This window comes from Cynoglossus semilaevis, chromosome 9 (assembly GCF_000523025.1).
Source record: "Cynoglossus semilaevis isolate Cse_v1.0 chromosome 9, Cse_v1.0, whole genome shotgun sequence".
In the NCBI taxonomy this organism is placed as follows: Eukaryota; Metazoa; Chordata; class Actinopteri; order Pleuronectiformes; family Cynoglossidae; genus Cynoglossus; species Cynoglossus semilaevis.
Genome location: NC_024315.1, coordinates 8274657 through 8293422, shown reverse-complemented (window position 1 = coordinate 8293422; position 18766 = coordinate 8274657). Strand labels below are relative to the sequence as shown.

Below are 18766 nucleotides of genomic sequence, written 5' to 3'. Positions count from 1 at the left end.
CAGGAACAAGAAAAAATTCTTCCTTCATACTTCTGCACTGCTGGACTATGAATCCACCAAAGAGTACAGCGTGACCATCGTGGCCGTGGATTCTGGAAGCCCCAGTCTGTCCAGTAATAGTTCTTTGATGGTGCGAGTGGTCGATATAAATGACCATGCCCCTGCCTTTGCCCAAAATGTTGTCGAGGTCCACTTTGCAGAGAACAACTCACCCGGGGAGAGGGTAGTTACTGTCGTAGCTTCAGACGCAGACAGTGGCAAGAATGCAGAGATCGCCTACTCTCTGGACGGCCCTGCTAACGGCCCATTTTACATAGATGCAGATAACGGGGACATCCGTGCCACAGGGGTGCTGGATCGCGAGCAAAGGGAGAGGTACGAACTTCGAGTCATAGCCAAGGACAAGGGCACCCCCCCTCTACAAGGCTCTGCCACTGTTGTTATCCAGGTGACGGACCGAAACGACAACGCACCCAAGTTTGTTCAGGAAATCTTCACGTTCTATGTCAAAGAGAACCTGCTTGCCAACAGCCCAGTTGGCATGGTTACAGTGACTGACGATGACCAAGGCGAGAATGCGGAACTTAGTCTGTTCGTAGAAATGGATGGAGTGGATGAGAAGAAAGGAGGGGAGAAGACGGAGAGTGACAAGGAGGGAGGTGCCGATGTGTTTTCCATTGAGAACAACACAGGAACTATCTTCTCTTCAGTGTCATTTGACCGTGAAAAACTGTCCACATACACCTTCCGTGTTAGGGCCGTCGACGGAGGGGAGCCACGCAAAACCGCCACTGCTACTGTCTCACTCTTTGTGACGGATGAAAATGACAACACCCCCTCCATCACCTATCCAACCAACAACTCCTACACCCTTCTCCCTCCCGCCAGCAGCGCTCGCACTGTGGTCAGGACCGTGACGGCCGTTGACTCAGACACAGGCCCAAATGCCGACCTCTACTATGATCTGGTTGGGGGAAACCCCTTCAGACTGTTTGAGATTGGCCACACCAATGGAGTAATCACCCTAGTCGAACCCCTGGAGCGTCGCCACAGAGGTTTGCATCGCCTGGTGGTCCGGGTCAACGATAGTGGAGTTCCCTCTCTGTGTGCCACTGCTTTGGTTCACGTCTTCATTAATGAGAGTGTGGCCAATGCCTCGCTAGTGGAAGCTCAGGTAATGATTAAAAATGGTTTCTGAAATTCTTTTTTTTGTCACAGCAAATGAAGTCCTAATGACAAGAAACAGCTTTTTCTAAGCGGTGCTGAAACAGTGTTTAGTTGTGTGCAGACTTCCATTGTTCCTCTAAGCTGGTAATGATAAGCCGTAATGATCTTGATGATAGCGGCCTTTGATTCATTTAAATAACAGTGATAACACATTATAGCGGAGGAGGGTGATAATGACAACTGATTGTTGCCGTTTAATCTGGAAAAATAGATGATTTGCATGACAGAATGAGATAAATGCAGGATTTCCACACGCTGTGTGGCGCTTCAAATTTTTGAGGAAATAATGATGTCTATATCTGTCCTGGAAATAGAAACCCTTTTTTCTCTAAAATGGTTTTTGAAATGTTACCTCTTTGTAGTTCAGTTCCCACAGTCCTGAATCACTATGGTCTTTATAGAGCCTATTTAAAAAGGTGTGCATGAAATAATGCTATTGTTAACATGGTCATTTAATCAAAGCTAATTCTGTGTGTGTCCGCAGTGCAGGACTTTACTAGGGCTATGAGGACAACTGTTAGTTCAATGCAGTTCAATCCTTTGCAGTTCATTATTATTTATTACTATTATTTAGTTTCAACTTCTATTGTTTGAGGTTATGATTAGTGTTTTGTTCCATTTGAGGAATTTGAGAATACTGGGTCAGAGATTCTTTTTGTTTACCTATGAATGACCTTAAATCTATAAAAAGAATAATCGAGAGGAAGCTAGAAAGCTGAGGTGTAAAAGGGTGAGAGTCTGAGAGATGGACCTGTCCCAGATTCGGGTTTGTGAATACCCAACATGAAAGATGTTCATTTGAAACACAGGTTTTACTTCAGCAGCACCTGAATATGGTAAGTCTGGGAGATTGTGTTGTGTTGTGTATCACATTCAAAGTACAAAGAACAGCCAGGCATTACATAGACCACAATAATAGACCAACCTGAAACTGAACGGTTTCAAATTCACCATAAGCTCTTCTAGCGGGATCATTCCTGTCTCTGTACGGATCACTTCTCATTATAATTTAAACTTCAATTAACGTAATTTAATTAAGTTCCAAATGTTGACAGGTGATAAAAGTGTCAGTGATTTAAGGCTAGTCATTTGTGAAGTGACTTACTGCAATATCTGTCGAACATCTCAATTATCCAAGTTACGAGGTGTTCTGAGACAATGGCCTGCTGCTGAAAGGGGCTTATTGACACTTGGTTTTGAAATCGTCTCTCCTTTACTTCCTGAGAATAATATTTTCCCCTGTCAGGTCTGTGCATGCAATGTGACGCAAACAGTGCAACACTCAAAATAGCTCTGAGATATTTCAGGGGAACAGAGCAGTCAGGTAGATAGGAGGCAAAAAGAATGAAAATCGAGCTCTTTATGATAGCTAAAAATATCCAGTCTACGCCGTTGTTTGATGGGGCTCGTCTATGTCCAGGCAGTCACCTTAGCCGAGACGGTGAGGAAGATGCAATCATGGGAGCACACCTCACAGTGCACTTGTTTTGAAACACAAAGCCTCCTTGGGGCAAACTAGGCATGTTAACATTTGGGTGCTTCCTCATTGTGTAACGTGCATTCTTTAGCAGCAAGCAATCGTCGCCCCAGTCAGGTCGTCATGAGCTTGGCTTTGTGTGGTTTTGACAGAACACAAGCTTTAAACATATAGTTCTTAGTGTGGTTCGGCTCAGTAAATCACACTAAAAGCTTCATTTTGTGCTTGAGTAGAAGAAAAAAAACATTTAGTGTAATTACCGCCCAGGAAGGCTGACTGACCCCACGTGGAGACAAATTGTCATACAAATGTGTTGCATTTTCTGGCATTTCTTTTTTTAACAAAGACCCACAACTGTGTGGATATGTGGGGTGGGTTTTGAGCACAATCCAGCAAACAGCACCTCATGTGAGAGCAACGCTGTCATTTAGACAAGAATGAAACGTACAAATTGAACAATCAAGGGGCGAGGACTGAAACAGAACACTTAAGCTTTAAGCGGTGGAACAATGCTGTTGACACGTGGAATTAACTGCAATGTGCCTAAATGACCACCACTATTGAATCACACAATGGAGTGTTATATATCCAAGCGGGTGTAAAAGCCATCTTTGATTACAATACGCTTAGTTTAGTTTGATTGTAGGGAGGAACTTAGTGGAGTAATTGGTTATAAGTCATTGAAGAGAGAATACCTCCATCTCATAATGAAGTCAAAGTGAATGGTGGATGGATGCCAGATATAATTAGGGAAGGAAATCAGCTGCTACTGCCGTAGCAACATGGCAAAAAATGACTCCATCCTTTTCTGTCCAACTGTAGAAAGCGAACCAATTAATTAGTTTAGAAAAAGATGCAAAGTTTGAGCTTCTGTGAGAGGAAGGGATTTGGTTGTGATATTTCAGACATAGTTGTTTTCATCTTAAAAAAAAAAACAGGGAGAAAAGAAGAAAAAAAAGCTGTTCTTTGTTCATCCCACGCACAATGTACTGTGAGGCTGATGTAGCTTTCTAGGGATAATTTATTCACATTCTTGCAATTAGCATTTTATCTCAAATTAAGAACATTTAAATGTGGAATGCTTTCTATTTTCTAAAAAATGTGGAGCCAGTGTTCTGTCCAAATGAATAAAAACTTACAATCTCCATTGTGCAGATAAGCCGTAAATGTATAACAACTAAAACGAGTCACTTTCTAGGCAGGTCAGCAGAGAGGTCTGAGACATGCAGGGAGAACGGTCTTAGATGTTGTAATATATTTACGGTTCTATCTCTTCAAACAGCTTTTTGGTCTCCAGACTGAAGAGCAGACCCTCCCTACTCTCCCCCATCAAATTCCACGGAGAATGTTTTTTTAAGTGTGTCTTGTGATTTAAGCGTGTTTAGAACCCACTGCTCAGGCCAGCACCCCTTATTTCCCCTAAGCTAAAAGTATTGATTTTCTCAAAGGATTTAAGTCGAGTTGGGAAAACATGTTTCCAAACTTTAATTGCAACCAGAAAGCCTACTTTAAGGGCGAATAGAATTTACTTTGCAACTCTAAATGGCTGGTTTTATTTTTGATTTCCTTTGTCCCTGTCAGCAGTAATGTGAACATCTGGCAAGGAACGATGTCCAGACAAGTAGTGACAAAGACTCTGTCACTGCATCACACAAGCACGGAAAAAACAAAAACAAAAACTAAATACTGTTGGGCACAGAAGAGAACACCAACGGGATTCTGGGATGTATCAGATAGATGCACTTCAACACAGCAGTGGAGGTGGGGGCTGCACTTTCACAGCTGAGCGCCCAACTGTCCTGCACTTCCCGTTCCCACATACAGCATTTCTGCACTTACAGTATATGACACACAGCTCAGACTCATTGGGGTTTCTCTTTGTTCACACACATCCAGGCAAGTTGACTCACACCCCCCTTACTTTTTAATGTGCCTCTCAAGGTCAGATAAAGAATCCTGGCACGTTCACTCCCGCACGCAATCTGGCTATTGCTTACATTCATTTATTCATATATTGTATGCCCATATGGCGGCGCATCGCCATTTCCCCCCTCCGTTTTGCGCATACAATAGAGCAGACAGTGCATGGATGGCTAAGCCGTGGAGATGCCCAGCAGAATGAGAATGGAGAGGAATACTGCAGGCAAAAGAAGAAGAAGAACAATAGTGCTGAGGGGAGAGTGGAGCCTGCTCTAAAAGAAGGCCCTGTGCTGCTGGAGCAGAATAATGGAATGTAACCAACACAAGTTGCTGAAAACAATGAAAGCTATCCCACATATAGATGGAAATGGAACAATAGAGAACAACAGAGCCATTTCGTGCCTCAGGGCAGAAGTAAGAGCAATAATGGGGCCCCAGACGGATAGACCAAATATGCCTTAAACAATGTAATTAGAAAGTTACACAGTGCAGTTGTGCGAGTAGATACTCAGCCCTGCCCTGCTGCACGTCTTAGCGTTTTCGTTTATTTGTTCAATACAAGTCACAGGTGTCGAAGAGCAACCTTTGCACTCCATCTCCAGTTCTTTCCTGTAAGCCCTATTACCCACGGATGTTGTGGCAGCTGGAGTAATAGTGAATAAGTAACAGCCTTGACAGGCCAAAGGATTCATTATACATAGGAGCTACGAGACAGTGTCACCGGGCTGCGGAGTGATTTGTCTCGCTAACGAACACCTTATACAATATGTAGGCCTTTTTTGATGGCATATTCCTACCTGTCTCTGTCTATTTTATTTATGGGGCTCAGGCAAACCAAACTCTACCTGTAACGGCTGTGTTTGTGCCTCGGCATAACCCAATTTCTTGTAATGATCATTTCATTATTGCACAGCGCAGACTGTGTGCGTGTTGTGTTGACAATGATTGTACTCTCTATAGTCGAGTGCTACACACAGCGATGGTAAAAGCCTCCTGCCCTCTACAACAGAGATGTTTGTTCATTCATGGGACAAAAGACTTTGGGAATGTAGTCAGAGAATATCTCTCGCCTTAATTTGCACATTTATTGACTCTTACCTTTCTAACGTCTATCTGCCAAGCTCCAAGTGTCTAAAGCTTCCCTTTATTCCTTTGATTAACTTTAAACAGAATAATCTTTGGAGCTTATTGTACGACTGCAGACGATGTTGCGTTACTGTGGAGGAATACAGGCTGAACTTGAAATGGTGCAACACAGAAGCAGAAGCAATTATATATTAAGTGACTCTGTGTGTCTGGGAATAATGGAGAAGCTCCCCGTGACTAAAACGCAGTGATGAGTTTAATTAAGTTGAAGATGCTGTTTGATGTTTCTCTGTTGTTCTCACCCACTGTGTCATCTTTGTTCTGCACTTTTTTCTCCCTCACTGACTGTTTGTTTCTCTTTCTTTTTTGCTTTTCATTTTGCTCTCACCAAAGGTCACCCGTAGCATGATGGCTTCGCTGTTAATGGATATTGCAGGGAACCCGGACAGTGAGCGGGCACTTGGGAAGCAACGCCTCAGCGTCGCGATCGGTGTCCTGGCTGGTGCCGCAGCAGTCATCTTAGTAATTCTCCTTGTAGTCACAGCTCGGCAGTGCGGTGCACAAGGCAAGAATGGCTATGAAGCCGGCAAAAAGGAGCCTGAAGAAGATTTCTTCAGTCCTCCGGGAGCTCACCCACACGCTGGGCGCGGCGGGGGGTCGGACCGCGGACGCAAACCTCGACGAGACAAACGCAACGGAAGCAGCGGCAGCACTGCTGCAGGAAGTGGAAAGTCAGACAGGTCACTTTACAGTGGCATTGTCACAGTCAATGGACTGCGCCGCCATGCTAATGACGACGAGGAGGAGGAGATAAGTAGTGCTAGCGATCGCCTTGCAGCCCGCTACTGTGCTGTAGATGGGGACCCAGGTAGCCCAAGGATGGGAGGTGGCAGAAGACACCAATCAAGCCCCGATCTAGCAAGGCACTACAAATCCAGCTCTCCTCTCCCTGCTGTGAACCTGCAACCCCACTCCCCACCAGCTGAAGGCAAGAAGCACCAAGCAGTTCAGGAGCTGCCTCCATCTAACACCTTTGTTGGCAGTGGAGGCTGTGTGGGAAGTGCTGGATCCAGTAGCAGCAGTAGTGGAGGAAGTGGCAACGCGGATGCCATGTCCTTGGGATCCGACCAGTGCTCAGAGTACGGCTGCCAGACTGGGAACAAGTACAATAAACAGGTAGGAGCTCCCGTTTGGTTGTTCTTTCCTTATTGATCTCTAGTTACGGTTGGTCACCAATCAATACAGATCTATTTAAAATGAACATAACTACAGTAAGAACCTGCCACTCCACTGGCCAAGTCCCCAACTGCTCAACACAATATCATCTACAAAATATCATTCTGTGAGTGTACACAATATCACACGTTTGCAGTTCATTGTCATCATTCTAACCTTGTGGGCAGTGAAGCCCTGCTGTTCGTGCGTGTGTGTGTGTGTGTGTGTGTGTGTGCGTGCAGCATTGATTATTTAATATCACACATCAAGCCATTGTTTAGCAGGATCTAATGCAGTGAACATGAATCATACCTCAAGACAAATAAGCGTGGACCTATAATTGTGGACACACACACGGGTGAGGAGATGTGTGTGTATGCATGTGTAGTGTGTGTGTGTGTGTGACCACGTACACCAACCTCTGAGGAGTTCAGTTGGCGTAAGGACACAGAGTGTGGGCGACTAGTTGTTTCTAGCAGAATAATTGGTCTTTTTTTTTCTCCTTCCTTTGTCAAGCCTAACTGTAACTTCCATTCAGCAGCTACAGTGAACTTTCTGGAAACAATTTGAGACGCATAGATAATGAATGCCTTATACGGTGCCTTATACATCGGTGTTTTCTTTTACTTCACCAAGCACTTCATTTTGAAAGTTGTTGAACTGACGGTAGAACCTGTGTGGAATATTATTTGTATATGCAGTCAATTAAAGGAAATCGTAATCGGCAAAAATCGATCGTCAACAGGTGGCACTAATGTACAAACAATTCGTAATAACTAACTAACTTGAGCTACTTACTCCTACTCATACCTATGCCTACGTACCTATATACCTACCTATATATAACTATACATGTAACAACTGTCAGTGACAAGGACTAGGTTCTAACAACACCAGGCTAAGTAACGCTCCAATATTGGTCAAAGTTTCAGGATCGAAAATCCAAAGAAATGACGATCTCCAGTCTGATCTGGTACCTAAACGAAAATGCTTGAGCAACTTTCACATACTGTAGCTATTACTGTCTTGACACTGCAGTGATTGCCCTTCATATAGACAACTCTAATCTTGACCAGTTAGCTGTAACCCCCACTGTGACCTAACCCTTCACACCTCAGGTCTTTTACATTCCTACTCTTCTAAGTCCATGTATACAACATCCATCAGTGTACTCACACTGACCCAGCAGGGCCTCCCTAGTCTATGGGGAGTATTCCCAAGAGTAATGCTTGACTGACAGCTAAGCCTTCTTAAAGGGGCGGTGTCTCATTTCCCTGATGGACAGGTCTACATTTATCCTCCCAGTTGCAAAAAAAAAAAAGTGCTGATGTGGTCATTAAAATAGAAGAAGAGAAGCTTCTTAGGATAATCAATTCATACACGGGTTCTCTGATCTACACACACGAACGTGCGCACATCCACACACACAGGCACACACACACTCCAGAGGTTAATCCATTACAGAGTCAATCCACTTAATCTGCTGTTCCCAGGGAAAGAATATGCTTACTGGGTGAGTTTGGTCATCATGCTTAAATGCACTCAAAACATGCCAGTGCACATTTGGAGATGCGTGGACACACCAACTGACAGCATAATGAATTATTGATTGTATGGGGTAATTAACTCCTCCTCTGTGTTACCCCTCTGCTCCAAATCAACTCACGCCTACAAAATATCCAGCAGCCAGTGGTTGTTCCACAGCAGGCTTGGGCTGTCTCCACTGTGTGTGTGTGTGTGTGAGACTTCTGTTGTTGTTGATATGCTCATTTGTGCAACAGAATTTGTTAACTCAAAAGTGTTTGCCAACAGACTGAGTCTGTGTGTGGGTGCTTGTGACCGGGCTCTGGGGACAACTTACTTCATGCAGCATATACGTTTCACATGTGAGTGCCGGGGAGAGATAGACCTTGAGAGAAAACGGTGGTGAGCATGTGCCAAATGTAGGAACTGGGACACTGGCAGACTTTGAAATAGCATTAGATCAGGAGCAGGAGAGGAGACTTTTATGAGGGTTAAGAGGGGAGGCAGATGGAACAAATAAGAAAGGGGGATTTCAAAGCTTCGGGGTCATTCAAAGCTGGTTTTCCTTGAGGGGTAAATGGGGAAAAAGGAGCAGTAATAATAATGAGGTAGAAAAGAACACTATTTTATATTCAATCTTCGTCTCTCTGGTCCCACGTCTAACCTGCTATCAGTGATACCAGGACATGAGTGAAACAAAATAATAAACTTCTTCGTATCTTAAGTAACGCACAGAGCAGCAAAAAGTAAGTCTGGAGTGACACGTGAGCAGAAGACAGACAGAAAATAAGAGTCTGTGAATGTAGAACTGTTTGGGTCCTTCTGGCAGCCATAATATGTTTGTTTTAGGATAGAGTTACCAGAACTGGCCTCCAGTGTAGGAATTACCCCTAAAGGTGCAGCTCTCGATTTGTGTCATTACACACTGACCGCACTGCAGGCGATATATCTGACGGGAATGAGCTCCTAAATGTCTGTAATTGACCTTTTCACAAGTAAATACCAATGAAGTCATAGCCGAGCTGTTTCCAATTATGTCAGGCTTAAAATGTGACCGATGGCAGATACGTACTGTAGCCTCGGCGGACTGTGATCCAGTCAATATTTCCAGTCCTTTTTTTATTAGAATTTGTCTTTGTAACGTCACGTATGTCAGCAGGCTGAGGCTAATTTTAAACAAAATGCAAGCATTCCTAAACAACATCTCACAGCAGCTACAGTTGGCCGGACATGTAGTGGATTTATTACAGGAGGAAAGCATTATGTTTGTTGTAAACACCAGTGATCATCAATCACTCCTGCAGCGGTGGGTGGGGCGTAAAGAGTTAAATGAAGGGGCTGTACATGTGTGTGTGTGTGTGTGTGTGTGTGTGCGTGTGTGTGCAGGAGAGAGAAGAGCAGGGTTAAATAAATTTCACATCTCATGGAGTCCTGAAAAAAAAAGTGCCATTCCAAGTGACTTGTGCTACAAGAGTGAAATGTTGATAATGATGACACCGTCTCACACGACAGCACACAGAGTGTCAGGTAATTTTTTTTTTATTGTTTTTGAGCTGAAGCAGTTGTTGAATTAGAAAGCAGCGTGGTAGGATCAGGTGGTGCAGATGTATTTATTTATATCCTCTTTTTATTGAGCAGCAATTGACGGCATCGATCATTAGAATAAATAATCATTAAAGGTTGGTTAGAGAAACTGCTGAGATTAGTGTGTCTGAATAGTTCAGGCTGCAGAGGAACATAGACTGGATCTCATTGAGTGATGATTTAAAAAAATGTAATACATTTTTATCAGATCAATCATAAGCTATCTGTGGATTAATCGTTAATAATGGTAATTGTATTTTATCATAATTATTCATGATTAATCATGGAAAGTCATCAATCCTAAGTATGTGAAAAATGTTTTCAGTATTTATGTGGAAAAATGTCAAGGAAAACATGTAAAGGTATAACTCAAATCCAACCAAAGCTCCTGTGTGTAATAATGATGTCAATCTTCCATAGAGTTGGTGGATTTTACTCATTACTGTGGATGTTAATGCTGGTTTGTAGAACGTGTCAAGAGTTGCTATCAAAACATTAGCGTAGCCCTTGTCCTCAATAATATTAATCAGTCTACAGACTCCCCACAATCCATTCAACAGTTGTCAGTCGGCTCATGCGTCATAGACTTATTTACCACCCTGTGCAAATAACAACACGTGTATTGACTGTGTAATGCCCAAAATGCATTAAGATATTTAATCAGATTAATCTTCACAAATGAATTAACCCTGTTAAGGCATCAACGCTAAAGCCTTTAAAAAAGGGGGAATACAAATGTGATGGATGGATTCAGGAAGGTAGAATTCTGTAGAATTCCTCCGACTCCATCCAGATTTCGCAGCACATCCTGCACCAGAACCTTTGTCGCTTTTTTATTTATTACAGTTGTCATGTAAGATTTTAATCTGCAGCCCCAGACCTGCAGCCGCTCCATGGGGACTTGACTCTCTGACAAGGTTTGCTGCAGCCCCCGCAGCACCTCCTTCTCTTTGCCTCAAGCTGTATATGCATAACAGCAGCAATGGGACTGAGTGAAATGGGAGCAGAAGGGTTAATAAAAGTTTAAAAAGAGATGACAGATGAACAGAGGACAGGAGGAGGAGAAAAAAAAGACCGAAAAAGAAAGGCACTAAAAATGGAAATTGTCAAATGTCAGGAGATTAGTTGCTGATGCGTTTTAACACCGGCAAATATTATGTGAAAGAATGATGAAGTAGATTGACTTTTGTGTGTTTTAGACTCAGTGCTGACCTTTGATATGTTGCCCTCATGCTGATTAAGAAAGTGTGAAGGGGAAGGCTGTGCTTGAAAGCAGAGAGAGTGTGAGGGAATGAGAGATGTCGGGGCTTTGGGTGGCAGCCAAAGAGAGAGTGGACTGCTGAGATGTGGGTCATCAGGATACCCATTGGCATCAGGACACATTAATGATTACAGCAGTCACATGGCACTGCAGTCAATATGGGCAAAGTGGCCTGGTTTTCCCCTGTAACCATTACTGCCCTCCTCCAAACACACACACAATCACTCACACACACAAACTGCAGAATGTTTTTGTTTTTTTTGTTGTTGTTGTTTTTTTGCTGCAGTAAGTCAGCAAGAATCTGAGATTTATTGTTTCCTGTGTGCTGCTTTGTTTCTCCTAACATTCCTTATACATTGAATATTAATGAGATCTTTGCATTGTTCTGTTCTGTTGGCCAAACTTTCCTCCTCCACTTTCCTCTTCTCCCCCTTATTTTTCTATATCCACGAGCGTTCATTTAAACCCGTGCACTTACACCTTCTGTGCGTTAAAGTGACCTCTGAGAAGGAGCGACTCAGCGTTTTCACTAGTGCGACTTCTTTCACTGTAGTGAGCACTTTATCTGTGTGGGGGCTGGGGCAGTGCCACAGAGGTAGGATCGAACCACATACACCTACTCTCTCACACACATATCCATAACCTAATCAATGCCACGGTAACGAGGCCAAGACTGCAGCAAACCCGACGGTTTGACGCTGCAGTTTCCTGTGAAGCTCGCGGCCTGCTGAAGGTCACTGCTCCAGTTGCCATAGCATTTTGACATCTAGGTTATGAAGATGAGTTTGGAGAACGGGTCTCTGCCGTCTTCTTCTACAGTTCATGTAATTGGACTGTATGGATTAAGGTGAGGAGAGATTAGGTTCACTGGATTTTAAAAACTGGGAAACAGCTTTTCATATTGATGAAATCCCTCCAGGATTAAATATCGTCATCATCATCCGTCACAGACTCGAAGCGTCCGCGCACATAATCACGGTGCGGCTCATGAACTCAGGTGCACGAACACCTCATGCAATAACATCTGGTGAGTGTGAGGGTTATAGTGGCATAGATACTGTCACTCAGGAACAAATAGAAACACACGCACCCGCGTACACACACTCATACACACACTGTAACCGACCCGTGACCCCGTCATGATGATACTACAATGCATCGTTGCAATTATTAAAGCCACAGCGAGTTCAGGTGTTGCTGCCAGCCATATGCTCTTGGGTGAGTGGGTGGAGAGGTGAGGAGGTGAAGTAAGTGAGAGGTGAGAAGGACGCGGTAACCAAAGTGGGGATCAGCGTGGAAGGTGGACTGAAAACCGATCCGCTGACCCACAGACAAAGAATGAACAGAGGGTATGGGGAGGAGCCAGCGAGCATCAGAGAGGCAATATGAGCCTGGCAGCGAAGAGAGTGTGGGCCGATGTGAGGAAGTGCCGAAATGTTCAAATATTATAGGAGGATGGAGACAGATGCCTGTTTGTGTCGGAGGCCTGGCTGTGAAGGTAAAACACATGCTCAGCCTGTAAACATTGATTTTCTGCTTGACCAGGATCATATTCATACCTTCATTTCACACTCAGCATTTAGAGCTGCTTTCACACTTTGGTGCATTCAAAGAAATGTGAATTACACGGAGCCTTGTTCAAATTCTAATCAGTTTTCTGTTTAATTCACACCAAAGTTCACTGGTGCGTTTTTTATGATGACTGTCACTGAGCAGGTGTGATATAGACCAAGAGTCTCTCCACCGTGAACACTCAAATATTTCATGAGATGAAAAATCAACTTTACTCCCATTTTTCCTTGTTAAATACTCACTGAACCGGCACTTTTTGTTGTGTTCAAATGTATTGATACAGTTGTGAATTTTAAGCAGCTTTAAGTACCAGGAAATTTAGTCAAAGAATTCCAAAGTCCAACTGTAAAACTCACTAAGAACTCATCAGTGATCCACAAGGTGGAGTTACTGAGTGACTGTTTAATAATTTATGGCATTTCCACTGAAATTCCTGAAAACATCATTTATAGTGATGATAAGGAATAAAACACAGAAGCTACAATCTTTAAAAGTAGAACTCCAAAGACATGGACTCACGCCTTTCACACATTGTTCTTTGGGTGTTGATGACTGTTGTTGACTGTTGATCACTGTCGATGACTGTTGATGACTGTCGATGACTGTTGATCACTGTCGATGACTGTTGCTATGATAAAACCATTGGAAATTGTGGTCGAATTACTGTAGTAACTTTGTCACTTTTAGAATCCAAAGAACACACACCTCGACTCCAGGAGATTCTAGAATGAGCATCTCACGTGACTCGTGAGTTGAGTCACATGAGTGTTGGACGTGTTGACGTCGAGCTAAAAATGAGTCACAGCCTGAACAGGTGATAATTCCACACCACATGAACAAACAACCGTGAAGCCTTACAACACCAAACCACGTCCACGTTGACAGACAGCTGGAAACCTGAGCCCTCCTGTTAAAACTAACACCTCAGATTAATACTGTGTCTGTAGTTACATGTAGTGTGACTTCCACCTGCACGGATTTTAATTTAACTGTGTCAGAATGACATGATATGACAAGACTTCATGCTGTGAAATAATCACAATCAACTAGTCGGGATCCGACTCTCCCTGTTCCATTAACAGTGAAGACAGTAGCTCATACAATCAATATTTGGAGCTAATTTTGGCTGCGTATTAGTCTGCGATCAATGCTGTAAATGAACTGAGTTTTAATCTGTTTTAATCCCTGTTTTTTTCCCCCACCTTCATCTAATCTATTCATTATATTAATTAAACAAAATACTGAAAATAAATAAATGTTAATCCCATATCGATGAATTAGACCTGCCGAGTTTTGAACTCGATGTCAGTATAATCTAATGTGGCTCCCTGATGTTAGCTGTGGCCTTTCAGTGAGATGGATGATGGGTAATTGAGTTTGAGACCCGTACTCTAACAACGATAATTGTACTTTACTATCTTAAAACAACGAAAAAAAACAGATTCGGGGGATAGAAACTTGAACCTTGAGGTAAAACATCCCAAGACAGTGTTGATGAAAAAAAAACAGAGAGGGAGAAACAAGTGTGTGTTTTCACACTCATCAAGGTCACTCTGAATTGGAATGTTGTTGTAAGTCTCTTGTCTCTGGGAAAACACAAACAGTGTCCACGGCTGATAATGATTTTTCCTGCTAACGTCTCCTCCCTTCAGTTTTCGTCTCCAGCTCTCTGTGAAATGGCAGGAATGTGTGGGAATGCCATTCCCACAGATCTGTGCTCAGACAAGCCGAGGCACAGCAGTCAATGTCAGACGTGTGATTTTAACACACGCAGACGTGTCCCACTGAAACAAGCCCTCGTGTGTTTGTAATTGTACATAATTACGACCCTCCCAGACTCTGATGCTTATATTTTAGTCGCCGCGAGCGCAGGAACTTCTGAGAACAATGTGATGACACACCAGCCCAGAGGAAACTTTTCCGTCTCTTACATCAGTTGTTTCTTCTTCCGTTCCCTTCAGATTGTATCACGTGTACAAGTCCAGACACACACTGTCTCTGACAATCACACACATCTGTGGAGACTCACACGCCCGCTCCTGTTCACGCTGATGAGCACACGCCACGTCTGAGACAGTGGGCTCCTCGCTGAGATGCCTGTCTTTATTTGCTTGTTGAAGACTTTGCTCTGATTGCGCTCATTTGCCTTCCAGCCTTACCTTAATGGCTGTCTGGGGGCTGAGCAATTTTACTCAATATTGCTAAACATTAGCGCTCGCATTAGAGAGGGACTCCAGTCGGCTTAGCAGCTCTGTGACTGGTTCTATCCACCTACACAAAAGAATCTTCAGTGCATTAAGTGGCACTGGAGTTCTGTTGAATTAAATTGACTTGAATGGATTTCGAATTGAACCGGACTCGGACGCACACGCTGGAACGAATGGTACCAAAGTGAAAGTAGAGCTGAGAAATAATCCAAACTGTGGGGGAGCGGGCTGACGCGTGGAACGACCTTGACCATCTATCTTCTACAGCTATGCTAGTCGTTTGCACTGGGCCTTTTTTAAATGTTAAAATCAATGAATTTATTAGTCTTATCGAGGCTTCGATCTCGACTACTTCTCTCCCCCCCGCCCCTCCCCGTTTTGCAGATGTATTTATCACATGGATGTGTCATCATCCCTGTCTGACATCGTTAGTCAAACATCTGTCTGAGGTCTCAGAGAGACCAACAGCTGTCTCACTGTCTTGTGAGAAACAGTATGTTTCACCGATGGTCGAGCACGAATATTTTAACCTAAATGTTTCTTCTTTACGTCTTTGCCATGACTTGACTGTTTTTTTATTATTACTATTTGTACAATATTTGGTAGAATGGAGGCTAAAATAAAGCTCGAACCTTTAAAAGCAAATTTCAATCCATTTCAGTTAACAGATAGAAATGTAATAACCATCCCCAGGTAAACCATTAACAGCAATTGATCGTCACTCTGCTCTGCGCCTGAGCTCAGTCCACTGTAACTCATCTAATAAAAAAAAACACATCTCTCCCCCACCCTGTACCTCAGTGACTGTCTGCCTCCCAGACTGAACACATCCGTGCACGTGCGTGCTTGGGCGTGCACGTGGTCAGACACACACTCATACCCTCCTCCGTCTGTCTGTCTGATTGATTTCTCTGTTCTCCCTAAGTGGTTTCATCTCTTTTCATCACTCTCCATCTGCCCCAGTCTTTTCAGGGAGCCTTTTTAAAGAGTCCAAACTTTTTATTTTAATATCTCTTAATTTTTTTTTCTTTTGCCACCATCATCATTTTCTTCTTCCTTTCTCCCCCAGTTCTCAGGCAACTGTTTTTAACTTGGCTAATATTATGCTTTTGATTTTTTTTCCGATGAGATAAAATTAAAAAAAAAAAAAACACAGAAGAAGACAAAAGCCTGAAGTGTGAATAACTGCACTGTACAATATGGTTTATGCATTTTTGCCACTAGCAAATTAGAGCGCCTTCCTCGCCGGATATCAGCTTATTAGATCTTGCGTGAGTGTGAAAGCAGGGCCCGGGTAGTGCTGTAGTCCAAAGCCAATGTTTTTGCCCAGAGCTACGTGTAACCATCTGGTAGAGAATTGTTGGTGGAAAACAGAGAGATCGAAAGATCAGGATGGAGATAAGAGTGGAAAAGATCGAGTGAGAGTGAAAGATGGAAAAATGTGATAGAAAGAAGAAAGAAAAAGAAAAGCATTATCACCGTGACCACGGCTGAACAGGAAGGGGTTAGTGGTGGCTGGGGAGGAGTGTCGCAGCTCTGAGAGTTAGGGAGGCAGATGGAGAGAAATTAAAGGATCAAGAGAATGAGATAAGTTGATAGTGAGAAGCCTGTCTCACAGTAGGTGTTGCCCAGAGGCCAGAAAAAGAAAAAGAAAACAGTAGCTTAGGTGGAGATGTTAAGGAAGAGAAGGGAGGAGGGGAGTGTGTGTGTGTGTGTGTGTGTGTGTGTGTGTGATGTTGAGCATTTCACCTGCTGTATCCAGAAGAAGTTATATAATTCCGAGTGGGAAGACCTGCGCCTACAGCAATGTTTTACAGTGTGTGTGTGTGTTGTGTGTATGTGTGTCTCTCTGTATGTGTGTGTGTCTTTGTGTCTCGCTTGTCAGTGTCGGGACTAGAAATAGACTAGAAAAGACCACACTTACACACAAAGACAGGTATAGCCGAACACCAAACACCAAACGGTCAAGGATTTGGAAAGAAATCCCTGAGGCGTTTTCAAACACAGGCATTGAAATAGTTAACCCTTGACACACACACACACACACACACACACACACGCTCACTCTACAGCAGTTCTAACCCTCTCAGATACAGTGAATGTTCCAAACAAAGATGTTCTGATGCCCTTTGTGAGAACCAGGATGTTGTTTTTCCCAAAGAGAAACAAAGTGGACTTTGATGAATTGAGCTTCACTTAAACTCAATCAGCGCTCCTTTATGCTGCGCCGCAGTAATAGCCCAGCATTACTGCAGAGAGGGTTTATAGTTGATCAACACTACACAGGTACAAGTGAGACATGCATTATTTAGAAGGCTCCGTCTCCTGTTTCACAAATACAGGGATATAATAAAGGTAGCGACCCACGGCACTTGAGAGTAAAGGTAAAATGAAACTAACGCAACCAACAACGTCACACTGTGCTATTAAACATCACTCACATCTAGCAGACACACAATAACTCTAACCCGAGCCCACAGGAACAAGTAATTCAAATCTATCTGCCAATTACGGCCCCAAAAGGTTTCCATGGAGATGAAACGGTAACATCTAATTGGCTGCATAAAAGAATTCTCACATCTGAGCCGACGACATGAGATGGCTTTAAAAAATATACACATCCGAGCATGCGTACAAGGACGGGCGCACCCACAGGTAGCCGGTGTTTGTTGCGATCACAGACAATTTATGCACGGTCGAGGGAGTCAAACACAGTATCACGGGTAAAATGAGAAGCGGGGATAGAGTGTATCGACACAGATATGGGGTATTGTCAGACAGGGGCGCAAACGCATGCTCATTGACCGGCCAGTCTATTTTTTAAAGTGTGAATAAAGCTTCAGCCGCGGTGTCATGTTAACATGAAAGCTTTCACAGCTCTTAAAAAGAGCAGGCTTTGATTAGAGTTTGATGTGTGAAGAGGGTTTCTCAATGTCGGCCTCCTCTGACAGCGGCCCTTTTTTGTCCTGCAGAGCAGTGGCAGGGAGCCTTCCGTCAGAAAATATGTTGGATTGAAAATTTTATCTCCTCACGCCCCCCCACCGCCACCCAACACTTTTTAATGTGAATTTTCTTTTGGAATAAAGTTGGATATTCTCGTGTGTGTGGATACACATTGCTGGGTTTTTTTGTTTCTTTGTTTGTTTTGTTTTGGGGTTTTTTGGGGGGGTTGTGGCGCAGAAGCCATGTTGTCAAAGATGATCAAACCTAAAACAATAGTGACACCAATGTGAATATGTTTGGATAGAAAGATAAACGTCTGCGTGTGACTTTTATCGTATGGCATGATCATTTTCACTTCTTTAATAATTCATCTTCTCCCATGGAAGGTTTTATGTCAAATGTGGTTCTTAGCTCCGGCTTGTTAGGAAACTGTTTTACACCCAACGCGGCTCCACTCAGACGATAGCTGGAGCGTCCGCACGGACGGGGTGCTTAATTAAAAGTTTGAGCTTTTCAGCCGCGCACTCAAGGCAAATATTGTATGCACGGGAAACCTTTCTGCCGTCCTATACGTACGATGCTTTAGTTTTCTGCCACAAAGTGAGGATAAATGAGATGAAAAATTTATTTCTGCAAGATTTGAAAGAAGTTGTTTGTCCTGCCTGATTAAATATTTAATGAAACACAGCCACAAACACAAGATAGTAAAGCAGTGGCTTGGGTTGGAACAGCCAGTTGTTTTGTCAGTTA

At 43.3% G+C, this 18766-nt stretch overlaps 1 protein-coding gene across 1 annotated transcript in view; it reads left to right on the top strand.

The window, feature by feature from the left end:
- pcdh7a (protocadherin 7a) overlaps positions 1 to 18766 on the top strand; it is a 40618-nt gene that overhangs the window by 3772 nt on the left and 18080 nt on the right. The window contains exons 2-3 of the mRNA XM_008316996.3: positions 4 to 1174; positions 6104 to 6886. Coding sequence (XP_008315218.1) covers positions 4 to 1174; positions 6104 to 6886 — 1954 coding nt within the window. The remainder of the gene's footprint in view (positions 1 to 3; positions 1175 to 6103; positions 6887 to 18766) is intronic.